Genomic DNA, 13,130 nt, shown 5'->3' with positions numbered 1-13,130 from the left:
CACAGCATTTCGATTTGTTCGTAATGTTATTAGAACTTTATTGTTTACTTTTTCTAAAATAGTTTTTATTTTATTTTAAATAGGTAAATATGCACATGGTTCAAAACTTTAAAAAGAAAAATGTTCCCATCTGCCCTTCCTCCCCAAATGCCCATTTTTATTCATTCCTTGCACATATTTCAGAATTTCTTCTGAAACCATAAGTAAATAGATACGCAGTCTTATTTTTCAAAATACTAGAGTATGTACTGCTTTGCATCTTGCTTTTTTCCCTTAACCATACACGTCTTGGAAAACTTTGCATATATTTCATAGTGAATTTTCCCCTTTTCCAACAGCAAGGTGTGTGAGTGTGTGCCTGTATTCCCGTAGTTTGGCCATTACATAGGTTTCCAAACTTTGGATTCTTGCCAATCTGGTAGACGCATATTCTTGAGCAGGTCATCTCTCCTTTCCAGAGCCGCCATGCTGTGGGAAAGAGCTTGGATGCGTGAGTTGAAAGGATCTTGGAGGGAATGCCTGCTCAGTCTCCCAGTGGGCTGGGACCATGCTTTTGAGTCCTCTCAGCTTCTGGTTCTTCATTGGCCTGGCGCCAACTGTGGCTGTCCCGCCTGCTTGAAGGAAACATGTGAAGCACTTGCCCCAGAGCCTGTCCCTCCAGGAATGTCCCCAACGTCAGTTCCCTTCCCCTTTCCTTCTCTCTGGGACCTAGCTGGACGTCTTTGAGTCTGAGACTTAGAATTCCCCCGAGAGGATTTCCTTCACTGAGAAGTGGTCACCACTCTGGGAATGAACTTCTGTGTGCCCGTGAGTCATGTGAGCCGTTAGATTCTAGCTGAAACCCCAACCACAAAAAGTGAAGCTGGCTCCTTTTGCCAGTACAGCACACGAATACCACTTCCCCTCCGTCTCTTTGATGGTACTGCATCACAGGTGCCTTGCAGGGATGCAGTCATGAGCTAGGGAAGGGGCATTTGATGTCTTCTCTATGAAAGAGAAAGTAGCTCCATCATTTGGTGGCTGCAAAGGGAAAGAAGGGAGGTAACAACTCGGCTTCTCTCTACTGCAGGCCAAGTCCCTGGCCTCTAGTCCTCCGTGACTCTGCAGGGGATGTGTTTTCCTCACGAGGACATGGCCTCTGGATGGTGCTGGGGGCACAGTGGGGGGATACTGAGCCAAGGCAGGTAGCAGGGTGGGGACTCAGGGAAACTGACTCAGCAGAAGCAACCGCTCCCAGGAAGGACACCACTCCTCACAATCACCAGATCATGCACACAGTGGCCTGTGGTCTCATCGGGGGCCAGCATTGACCTGTCCCTGAGTCACTCCCCTCAGGAGGGAGAAGACCCCTTGCCCTATTCCCTGTGGGTCTTATTGGTTCAGGGACTGGAGAAGCTGCCTGTGCAGTCCTAGCATGGGACTGACTGACAGGTGCCCTCTCCTCCTGGAAACCATCCTAAATGAGAATCCATTGCCTGAAACCTCCAAGGGCTCCCACAAAGGACGCTTCCTCACATTTTCCCCTGGTGGTGTCACGGCAATGTGCTGTGTGGTGAAATGAGTAACAAGGATGGAAGTGGACCAGCGCCATGGTGGCTGTGGTCAGGCATGCGGATGCTGAGCAGTGGCCATGGAGGAGTCCACGGAACTGGGCCGGCATTGCCTGGGGATGGGTTTGTGTCCACCCCATGCCTCTGGGCAGGGAGGCGGGCTCTCTTCAGCCCGGACATCCAGACATACTCTCTGCTAGTGCCGTGCGATGATAAGGAATGGGCCCGGCCTAGTATCTGTCTGTCTCTCGCCACAGACACGTTGCTGACCTTTCTGAGGCTCAGTTTTCTCACATCTTGAGCAGTAATAGCCTTGCGTGCCCAGCTCTGTGCTGATGCCATCACCAGTTATTTCACTGGGATGCCAGAGTAATCCCATCAGGGAATTACTGTTTTCCTCATTCTAGCCATGAGTGTGTGTGTGTGTGCATTCTTTCATCATTAAATTACCTCACCAACATTTATCCAACTACCATTGGGTCCCAGGAGTTGGGTAAGACACTAGAACTTGAAAGATGGACAAGGTGCTCGTGGTGCCACAGGGGAGACAGACATTAAGGCATCAATGGCAGAGTCGTTGGATTACAGCCATAAAGAGCTTTGTGACAATATGTGTGGTGGGGCGTTCTCCGCTGAGGGGCATGTGCTGGGTCTGAAGGAGAGAGTAGGAGTTGGCCAGGGAGAAGAGGAGGGAAAGGAGGTTCTGGGAGGAAGAAAGATGCACAGCGCATGGAAAGGAGAGCGCAGGGTGTGTTGATTCCATCCCTGTGATCTCCTGTGAAGAGTCTGGGCAGAGATACCTGGGAAGCCTTGGGAGGGGTTGGTTCCCTCCCTCCTGTGCCCCACCACAGGCTCCAGGTGTGCGCCAGGTGGGGAGGTCACAGACATCAGGAAGCGCATCGTCCTGATCCTCAGGGAGCTCAAAGTCTGCCAAGGACACGGACAGGTAACATGGCCTCCCAGGTTCTACAGGAGGGGGTCTAGCTGGGGCTGCGGAGTGCAGAGGAGGGAGCCAGCCGCTCACTGTCTCCTCCTCCAGATTGCAGATTCTTTGAGGACAGAGTGTGGTTTATTTCTCCATAGCTCCTACAGAGCCTGTGGCATGGTTAAGTTTGCAAAGCCTCCCCACCTGTTTTTTGTCCCCACAACCATCTGTGGGATGGCTATTAATGACTCCCATTGTACAAAGGAGGTGCGAGGGTAAACACAGCCCCCCGTTGTTAGTAGACACCTGGATGCCCAGGCTTGTGGTGCGCCCAGGTCACCTCTGTGGTGGCGGAGCACCCAGGCCTTGGTGCGCCTCTGCAGTGGGGGAGCGCCTGGGCCTCGGTGAGCTTCTGAGGTGAGGAGAGCTCAAGTGACTTCAGAATAAGCGCGGCCCGTGCAGGCCTGTAGGGAGCCCTGGAATGGAACATTTTTGGAACATGCTGTGCTATTTCCGAGTAAATAAGTGAAACGTCCTTTGGCTGTGACTCGTTCTCCAGCAGTGTGGAGCGAGTTAACTATGCCTGGAGGTGGTGCTGCCCCGGTGCACGCCATGCCACCCCTGTCCCTACTCTTTTCTCCTTGTGTCTCCTCTGTGCTCAGGGGCCCTGGGGCCTCTGCCTTACAGACACTTGGGGGGAAGATGTCATGGGAGGTCCAGACTGTCACTGATGCATCTGTAGCTGTTTCTCCTTCAGTCCCCTTCTGGGGAGAGGCAGCGAGAGAGGCAGGACTATTGCAGATGCTTTCTTAGAGGCCGCCGGGGCTTCCCTCTCATTGCCCTGGTTTCCTCCCTGAGAGCCCCAGGCTGATGAGATACGTTGACTCAGCCGTTGTGGCATCCCTTGGGTGCTGTGTGGGAGGGCCCAAAGCCAGGGGTCCTGTCGGGGAGGCCTGTGGGGTGCCTCCTCCAGCCTGGAGGGAGTGAGCCCTGGGGGTGGGGGCAGAATACTGCCTGTGCCTTAATGACTGTACACGTGTGTGCCATTCACACGGGCGTGCCTGCACATGCCCCACCAGAGAATCTCTCAACATTTCGGATCCTGGTTTTTTCCCACTTCCGGTAACGCGGAGGCTTTTGGCAGTGAGTGAGAACGTGGACTCTGGGCTCAGACTCTCTGGGCACTAGTTGTGACTGTGTAGACTTGGGCAGGTGTCCTGCCCTCTCTGTGCCTCTATTTCCTTCTCTGCAGAGTTGGCGTAACGCCTTCCCCTTAGTGCTGTAATGGGGTTTGAATCACTTAGTCTGCGTGAGCTGTTTAGATCAGGCCTCACCCGGAAATGTGAGCTTGGCGCTTACGGTCTGTGCGCACTGACTCGTGTGCAGCTCTGCAGGGTTATGATGGGATCTGAATGTTTTGACTGCCTCCCTAAAGCCCACTGGAGTCAATGATGCCTCGGGCATCTGGGGAGCCCACGGAGGCAGCACAGGGCAGCTGGCCCCACCCAGCCTTTTGCCACCAGACTATGAGCTCCAAACAGGCAGAGCCTGCTCGGCTGTGCTCTGATCTGACCTGTGTCCAGCACAGCCTGGCCCTGGCCGTGTCCACGTGGGAGTCAGTGAGCAAGCACATGAACACAGCCTTGGGCTGGGATCCTGGCTCCACACTTACCCCAGGGGGACGGAGGTTGCACACAGTGAAATTGCACAGTGAGGGACCTGCCCTTCACTGGTTCAGCAGATCTGCGCCGGGCGTGTGCCAGGCCCTGCGCTCCCCTCTTGCTTCAGAAAAACCGCCTCTTTCCTGGTTAGATTCTCTTCCTTTCACATTCCTCACCTCAAGAAGTAATTTAATAAGGTGTATTGTGTGTTAAAATTGGAGTATTCAGATCTGTGGGTTGAAAGGAAGAAAAACAGTCACTCACTCACTATCCGTGGAAACTAAACGCTGTACAATGTCCTATTCATAAAGATACGGACCTTCCCAGCCAATAAGTTCTTAGTACTAAGCACTTCCTCTTGAGAAAATGAAATTCTGAGGACTGAGTGGGGGCTGCCGTCTGCTCGGAGCGTGGCTGTTCGCACAGGTGATGTTCCCTGGGGGCTGAGTTGGGAAAGGGAACCCTGTCACCTTGGGCTGCGGGGAGAGCAGGTGGTTTAACCACTAGGCTGAGCAGCACCCCCTCTTTGGGAGCCAGGAAGCCAATCACAGGCAATCAGGGACATTTTCTGAACCCTAGTCTGGACCTAAATGCCCCGTTCTAGGTTCCAAGTCACGGGGACAAGTTTCCAGGGGCTCACAGTCCATTATGCAGACAAGCCTCTCCTCCCCTGTCTTTAAGTAGAGAAAACAGCCCGAGTGGTTTTGGGTCCCCTCCGCAGCAGCCCACCCCCTGCTCAGCCTGAGAGCCTGAGCATATGCTCAGAACCTGAGCGGGGCTCAGAGGAGAAACCTGGAGGGGTGAGACGGGCAGGAGCCGGGCAGACCTGGGCAGACTAGGGGCTTCTGTTCTGGAGCTTACTTGACCAGAACTGATCTCAGTGCAAGGCAAGGGCCAGTGTTTCCATGCCCCATGTCCATCAGCCGTGGGCTGTGGCTGCCCCAGGGAGGCGCCCTGGTGTTTTGGGTGAAGTGGCTTCATGGGCCTTTTTTCCTGAGCAGGGTGCGGCCCTGGGGCTCCTGGCAGTGGGGGATGGGAGCATGGCCAGACCTCTGGAGTCTCTGGCCCTGGAGAAGGACGTCCTTCCTCAGTCATGGTAGGGAGAGAGCTGAATGGGGGGGCTCCTGAGACCCTGGTGCCTACCCTGTCCCATCCACGTGTCACATGCGCCAGTGGGGAGTGACAGCCCCTGTCATGACTTAGGCTGGCAGGGGCAGTGTAGGTCATCTCTGAGGTCCCAAACAACCCAGACATCCACAGCACCCGATCGGCATTCTGCTGTGCCAGTTCCTTATGAGGGGAAATGGAACTGAGTTTATCAAAGATGATGGAGCTGAAGGCGCTCTGTCTTTGACGGGCTTGTCAGGTCTCCTGTGAGGAGCCTCAGCCATCGTGGTGGGAGATGGAGACTGGCAGGACTCTCCCATGGTCTCCCTGCGCCCCGTCCTGATGACTTTCCTCACCCCCCACCTCTGTGCCGAGAAGGGGGCGCCCATCGCTAAGATGTGGCCTGAGAAAGGGGAAGGACATAGAGCCATTATGAAATACACCGATGACTTGGCACCTGTGAGATGGACGGGGACAGCTGCCTCCATTGAAGCATTCAGGAAGGACAGGGAGCAGGGCTGGCAGGGCCAGCGGGCCCGGGGTCAGGTGCGAGCCCTGCAGCTCGCTCACTCTGAGGCCTCAGTTTCTTCTTCTGTCGAATGGCAACATGCCGCCTTGACTTCGGCTCCCACCAGCTTCCCTGAACTTCTCCAGGCCCTGCCTGTTCAGGTCCTGCCTTTGCTCAAAGCTTTGCTCTCTCCTCCCTTCCCTGGCACCTCCCAAGTTCCTGGTCTCCCGTGGGACTCCGCTCCGATGTCCCCTCCGCTGGGATATTTCTCAGTTCTCTGCGGGTACTCACTGCTCCTCCCGGCTTCGACAGCCCCTTTTCTTGATCGCAGCCTCCTCTCCTTAGGTCAGCAGCTTTCGTTTCCACTTTGGCGTCTTTACCGTTTTTAAGCACACAGTTCAGCAGTGTTAAGTGCACTCACGTTGTCGTGCAGCCGTCACCACCATGCATCTCCAGAGCTCTTTTCATCGTGCAAAACTGGAACTCTTTCTGCATTAAACAATAGCTCGTCATTTCCCCAGCCCCTCGCAACCACCATCCTCCTTTCTGTTTCTGTCTCCTCCTGTCTACACTCGGCAGCTCCTGTAAGTGGAATCACTCAGTATTTGTCTTTTTGTGGTTGACATGTTACTCAGCGTAATGCCCTCAAGGTTCATCCATGTTGTAGAATGTGTCAGAATTTCCTTCCTTTTAAGACCAAATAATATTCCAATGCATGGATGGACCGTATTTTGTTTATCCAACCATTCATCCATCCATCCATCCATCGACACGTGGCTTGTTTCCGCTTCTTGGCTACTGTGAATAATGCTGCTGTGAACATGGGTGTATGAGTGTTCTACTGAGTCTCTGCTTCCCCTTCTCTTGGGTGTCCACCAGAAGTGGGATTGCTGACGGGCAGCATTTCCTGTTTGCAGGTCCGTCTCCCCACAAGCCTATGAGCTCCTTGTGGCTCCAGTAAGTCTTAGCTCTGCATCCCTGGCCACGTGAGGGCTTTATCCTAAATATCCACTCAGTACCCTGAAGGTCCATTCAGTACCCACTTGTTGAACTAGTGAATGAATGAATCCTGACTCCTGGATTGTCACAGGACCACATAAAATAATGAAAAGTGCAATGTGAAGTATGTAGCAATAATAATATCAGTTCAACAAACAGACTGTGTGTAACGAGATTTCATTTGGAGAATTCTTAGGGAGAGAGTTATCTCTGGAAGAAACACTTTGATAAATGGCTTGTGGTACAGTAAGGTCCCTAAGGGAATCTGAGGCCACAAAGTGATGGCTGGCTTCCTGAGGTGAGGAGAGCCATTTCTCTACCTCCTAAGAGAGGGAGGAGAGATAGGAGAGGGCAAGAGAGTGAGGTGACACAGTCAGGCTGTTATTCCATTTACTCCTCCTTATGACCCTGTGAAGTTGGTGTTTCTATTAAGCCCATTTTACAGATGATGAAACTGAGACTGAGGGAGTTTAAATCCACCAGTGCTCATCAGTGGTGGTACCAGGATTTGAAGCTAGATCTTCAGAACGCACCGTCTTGGCTGCCATGCTCTACTAAGAGAAGAGAGAGTGGCAGGTGCTGTTTTCTTGGGGCTGCGACACCCCTGTATGATCCCAGATCTTTAGTCACAGCTACCAAGCTCTCAAATTCTCAGTTGAAGGGTGGTGAGGGAACGAAGGGATAAGTTCGCCACTCAGGTTGGAGTGGAATGAAGCCAACAGCATGGGTGGACCGGCACTTGAGGCGGAGAAGGCCCTGAGAACTTGCAGAGACCATCAGCAGCACTTGGGCATCAGGCGGATCGAGGGAAGGTTGCCAGGTCTCACAACCTTGGGGCTGCATGTTAGTGGGCCGTGGGCTCCGGAGGTGAATGAGGCGTGGCTCCTGCACCATTACCTAGGGTGTGTACTCATTCCAGCATGTATTTATTCATCAGGCAGTATTCACTGAGCAACACTGAACAGGCCCTGGTCTAGGGCCCAGGATGAGGGCCCTGCCCTACTGCAGCTAATGAGGCTAGTGGTGAGGCCAGGCAGCAGGAGACAAGCACATCTAGTGCCCATTGCCATGGGGAGGCCTGCAAGCCTTCGGAGCAGGGACAGCTCAGGGAAGGCTTCCTGGAGGAAGTGAGGTCTCAGATAAGAGGTAAAGGACGAATATAGTTAGGAGGGGAGGAGGGCAAGCAAAAGCATTTCCAGGCAAAGAGCACAGAATGTGGGAGGGTATGGAGTCAGAAAGAGCACATGGTGTTTTGGAAGAATTGAAAGAAGTCCAAAATAGCCAAAGAAGGACTCTGGGGTGGCGAGCTAGGCAGGGGTTCCTGAGCACCCTGGATGCCAGCAGGTCACTACACAACCTGTGCTCCCATTTGGGTCTGTCACTCTGTGCAGCCAGCCCTGCTGTCTGGGCAGCCCTCTTGTCTGTACACTTTCTGTCGATGCTTAGCTGGACTGTTTCAGGGGGCGATGTCCTCGCTCCGCTTGGTGCCTCTCCACCCAGACACCCCCATCGAGCCAGCAGATGACCACAGTGAATCCCCGCCATGCCAGGCACTTGGGCAGGAGAGACCCGGGAGCTGTGGTCGTCATTCCCTTGGGGCCCCGGCGCCCACTCGCTGCTAGCCTGGGCCCATTCTGCTCTACCTGCACGGCTTTATCTGGCACAGTTGTCTCAGGCTTGGGAATGTGAGCGTCCGATTCCATATTGTCACCAGAACGTAAGCCTCTCAAGTTCAAGGTTCACGTCGATCATTTCAGCGTCCTCAGCTCTTCTCCCCATCCCTGTCTCGTTTCACACGCACTCTGTGTTTGTTGAATGCAGTTGAGTTGCTAAGGGAAGAAAAAAGTGGGTTTGTTTTTTCCCCACTTCCTAAATCACTAAAGAATGTCTGAAACTAAATTCTCCCCTTTTGATTGCAGCTTAAATACTGTGGCTAAAATTTGTGTAGGAAAAGGGAGAGAGGTTTACAGATCCGTTTCTGAAAACCGCATTGACTGTTAACATATTAGCACCTGCGAGACTTCTATTTTCTGCATTTCTAAACCTAATTTCTTCATCCACTGGTACTTGCTGAGAGACTTTATGACTTCCTCGATTATGAACTCGCGTAAGTGAGCCCATTCGTAGTAATATGTGTAATTACCTCAAGATGTATAACACAACAGACATGAAACCAGCATGAAACCGACATGTGTCGAGAAACACATTTGGTCGTGTTGAACAGTGAGCCGTGGTTTGCATGCCTTATTAACGACAAACAACGTTCCATTTTCTTTATTTCCCCCAGCAAGAGTAGCTGTTAGATTAAAATTATCCCTGTGGATTTCCCTTGCTTGCATAACAGTAGCTTAATTTACCCAATTTTAAGGGAAGGGAAGAGAGGTACTTGATATATGCAAATACCCGTTTTCCGCACACTCAGATCACGTCTTAGTGGTTGCTTAGACCATCACTTAGAAGGGGACATATATCCGCGGGGGCGGCTTCCCATCTCCCAGCCTCTGTCTAGAAACTTCTGGAATGTGTCCTCTTGTCCCTGGGGCTCAGCAGGAGCTGGATTTTCCTTGACCGAGGCTCACCCCTCTCTGAAGCGCACCGGCGAGGCGAGTGTAGAAGGACTCCTGAACCAGCTGGTCCTGGAGCATCTGCAGCTGGCGCCTCTGCAGTGGGGTGAGTACCCGCCCAACACCTCTGGATGAATGCGCTTCTTTTCTCGAAATGTGCAAGCACATTCTTGGCAGTACGTGCTGAGGTCCTCACGGGAAACCTTGTGGGGAGAGGAGCTCGCCATGCTGTGTCGGCGTCTTCACGTGCTGGCATCTCTGTCGGCCGACTGGCCACAGGCAGATCTGCGTCTCGCGTGAGCTCAGCACCTCAGGTGTGTCCTGTCAGCACAAACTTGGGAAGGGGTTCAGTGCCCTCAAAACCCAGATGCGGGGAAGGATGTCGCGATAGCTCGCGGGTGCCCGTTGCTGTCGAGTCGGCCGTCCTTCACGGTGGCTTGTCCAGATGGGCGTATCTCCTGCAGATATTTCTGGATCTTGTGTGTGTGGAGTGGTGGAAGAGAATGAGGGGGTTACATCCTTGCTCTTACTTCACTCTGGTGGGTGAGCTTTGAAGCTTTTCACGTTGTCAGTGTGGAAGCGTGTGGGGTAACTAAACCCAACTTGGCGCTCAACCCTTGAGAGATCACCATGATTTTATTTAACGTTTAATGTATTTGAGCATTTACTTCCTGTGGCACCCAGGAACTTTTACTCCAGTCCGGGTGTTTCTAAATAGCAGTAAAAAATATCCTGTTGAGAAACAAACTAAGCGTAGTATTTTTACTGAAGTGGAAGATTTTCTTATTCTCTGGAAACGATTTCGTCATGTAATCTTATTTGGGGTCAAATGTGAACAGTCGATTATTAACACATATGTATCTTCCTTCTTTTCTCTACCCCGGAAATCATTGTAAATTAATATCTGGTCTTTTCTCCAGTTAATTCATAAGCTTAATCTCCTTTTGCATGCTAGAGACACACGCAAACTATCCCAGGGGCTTAAAGAGAAAAGCCTTTCTCCTGGCATCCCCTCCCCCCATCAGTTGTGAGAGCCCCTTACGCTGCCTGGGGGCGTCTCCCCTCTGCTGGGCGCGCAGCTCCCACAGGGCAAGGCTGTGGGGAGTCCATGCGCAGCTGTCATGGCAGCTGGGAGTGGACTGCCTTCTCCACCCAGGCGGCTCCTTCTGTGGAATCTCCTTCCCCTCGAGATCCAGCCCGAGTGGAAGGAAGGGACGGTGTTTCTGCAGAGGGGTCACCGTGTGCACCTCTGGGGGCTGCCCTCAGCACAGGCACTTTTCTGGGTTGGAATGTCGTACCTTGTGATTACCTGGGCACAGTCAGCTGCTTCCGCCAGATGTGGGCAGCTGAGGAGGGTCAACCACCAGAACCCCCCTCCCCTCAGGGCTGAGACAGGCCCCGGGGACCCAGCCCTGTGACACAAAATGAAGTAAAACTTGTACTAATGTGTTGTGTCAGTGAGAAGAAATAAATTCTCCAAGGCACCAGCTGTCGCGCTGCAGCCACGCCCTGGAGTGAGCCCGAGGAGGGTCTGACTCATCCGGAGACCCCTGGGAGGGGTCTTGGGACAGGTCAGAGGTCCCTTTGCTGTGTGGGCCTTGGTTTCCTTGCAGGTGCTTCCCTTTTCTGTTCCGCAGCTGTGAGTGATCTGTCACTTGTCATAGTCACACATCACCTGCACACCAGTATGTTGGCAAATAATGCAGCTTTTCATAATTTTCATAAAGTCATGCATGACTTTAAAAAAAATCAAATGAAGACCTGAAAGGCATTTCTGCCGAGAGGCCTTGCTGGGAGGCCTCGAGCCGTTTCCTGGCAGCTGAGTGGGCAGCTCCGTGCTACACTTTCAGTCTCCCAGCGGCGTCCTGCCATGGCCCAGTTCCTGTCTTCATGGCATAAACATTCTCCAGAAACACTGCACAGTATTTTCCTGATCGGGAGTCATAATGAATTTAACTATTACCATATCTGGCTGTTTACAGGGAACATCTTTACGTACAAATTTTTGTTTGATTTTCTGACTAGACCAGTCTTGTAGTTTTGGAGTTACTGAGTCAAAAGACACGAACATTTTTAAAGCTCTTGAGCTTTTTTGTTGATTGTATGCATGACTGTAGATCATGACGTGGGCATTGTGGGAACTTGGGTTTCTGAGGTGGCTTTCTCACTGCTGTTGTGAGCGTAGTTCCACTGTGGTGGCCCGTGGGAGACGGTGGTGAGCCTTGTCTGTCTCCCTCCTGCCAGTGCTGGCCTCCCTAGCCCCCTGTCCATCCTCAGCGGGGCAGGGTCCTCGTCGCTGGGCTCCATGCACGTTGCCTACACCCTCCATACCACCCCTGCAGTGGGTCTGACATCCTGGGGCCTGCTGGCTCCTCACCTCTAACCTGGGCCCCACCCCATGACGTGGGCTCTCCTAACAATTTTTCTGGGGCCCCCTCAGAGGAGGAATTAAATCTGTACCTCTCAAGAAGCCCCTTGACCTGAGGCGGTTCAGATCTCCCTGCACAGGCTGCCTGGCCCAGGCAGGCTCTTGCTTGCCTGACGGGTCGTCTTGAGCTTCCAAACGTTGGCCCACTTGGCCTCTGCTGACAGAGTTCTTTCTCTGACTCAGAGCAGGCTCCTATGGGCAGCTCAAAAAGATAAAGCCTGCTATTTAAAACTAATCATTTTGGGGGGCCAGCCCTGGGGCTGTGTGGTTAAAGTTCCATGTGCTCCGCTTCGGCAGCCTGGGTTCTCAGATTCAGATCCCAGGTGTGGACCTGCTCCACTCATCAGCCATGCTGTGGAGGCACCCCACATACAAAGTAGAGGAGGATTGGCATGGATGTTAGCTCAGGGCTAATCTTCTTCACCAAAAAATAAAAAATAAAAAACTTAAATAAATAAAAATAACCATTTTGCAAGTGCATGTCATGTGCCAGGCAAGGTGCAAGGACTCGCATGGTCCCTTCTGAGCCCCAGTGCATTGTACATCTCCCTCCTCCAAATGAGAATGCTGTGGTTTGGCCTGGTGGGTCTTGTCCAGCACGGCCCTGCTGCGAGGTGACGGACCCAGGTCCAAACAGAGATTTCCTCGCACTGGAGTCTTGACCCTTCCACTGGATCACTTCATAAAAGTCATATACTCTCATTGTAGAAAGCTAGGGAAAATTCAGAAAAGTTGGACAGAGAAAAATTACCCTTTTCCCACCTCCCAAACAACTTCTATTTCATTTCATTTTTGTGCGTTTCTAAGTCTTTTTGCTATCCCCAAATTTAAATTTTCTTTATAGATGTGATCATACTGTATTTGTACTTTTGTGTCCTTTTTTATACTTGATGAGACATAAATGTTCCCATGTTATAAACCTGCCTTACCTGCCTTACACTTGCTGTTAAAGGCCTCACCGTATTTCACCAAATGGATGCAAGATAACTTCCTACTTGTTCTGTCATTGGCTGTTTCTGTTGTCTTCAGATACTTACTGTTATATAAGTTAGATGCAGTGGTTTGAACACAGAGCCTTTTCTGTGTTTTGGGGTCGTTCGCTCAGCAAGGATTCCCGGAAGTTGTTAATATTTTATGGGATCATGGCAGAGAGCAAAGCTGTGAGTGTTTGCTGTGTGATGATGATGGTGTCTCGTGGCATGGGCGGGCTTGGCGTTTGGTCCTGCCTCTGCTCCTTCCACATGGTGCGACTTCACTCAGCCATGCTGTCAAGGTTTCTGGGCCTTTGCTTCTCATTTGTAAGCTGGAGATGCTGAGGGCATCAAATCCTCAGTGAAGGTTTGAAGAGATGCCCATGATCCCAGCAAGAGCATGTTCCTTTGCCTCTC

The 13,130-nt window shown here is 52.0% G+C and overlaps 1 protein-coding gene across 9 annotated transcripts in view; it reads left to right on the top strand.

Annotated features, from left to right (window-relative positions):
• TRAPPC9 (trafficking protein particle complex subunit 9) overlaps positions 1–13,130 on the top strand; it is a 622,816-nt gene that overhangs the window by 477,252 nt on the left and 132,434 nt on the right. For all 9 annotated transcript variants that reach the window (XM_005613305.3, XM_005613304.4, XM_005613301.4 and 6 more), the window contains one exon: positions 9,330–9,420. In XM_005613305.3, coding sequence (XP_005613362.1) covers positions 9,330–9,420 — 91 coding nt within the window. The remainder of the gene's footprint in view (positions 1–9,329; positions 9,421–13,130) is intronic.

The sequence above is a fragment of the Equus caballus genome, chromosome 9 (genome assembly GCF_041296265.1).
Source record: "Equus caballus isolate H_3958 breed thoroughbred chromosome 9, TB-T2T, whole genome shotgun sequence".
NCBI classification, from domain to species: domain Eukaryota; kingdom Metazoa; phylum Chordata; class Mammalia; order Perissodactyla; family Equidae; genus Equus; species Equus caballus.
This window is presented reverse-complemented; position numbering and strand designations above follow the sequence as displayed.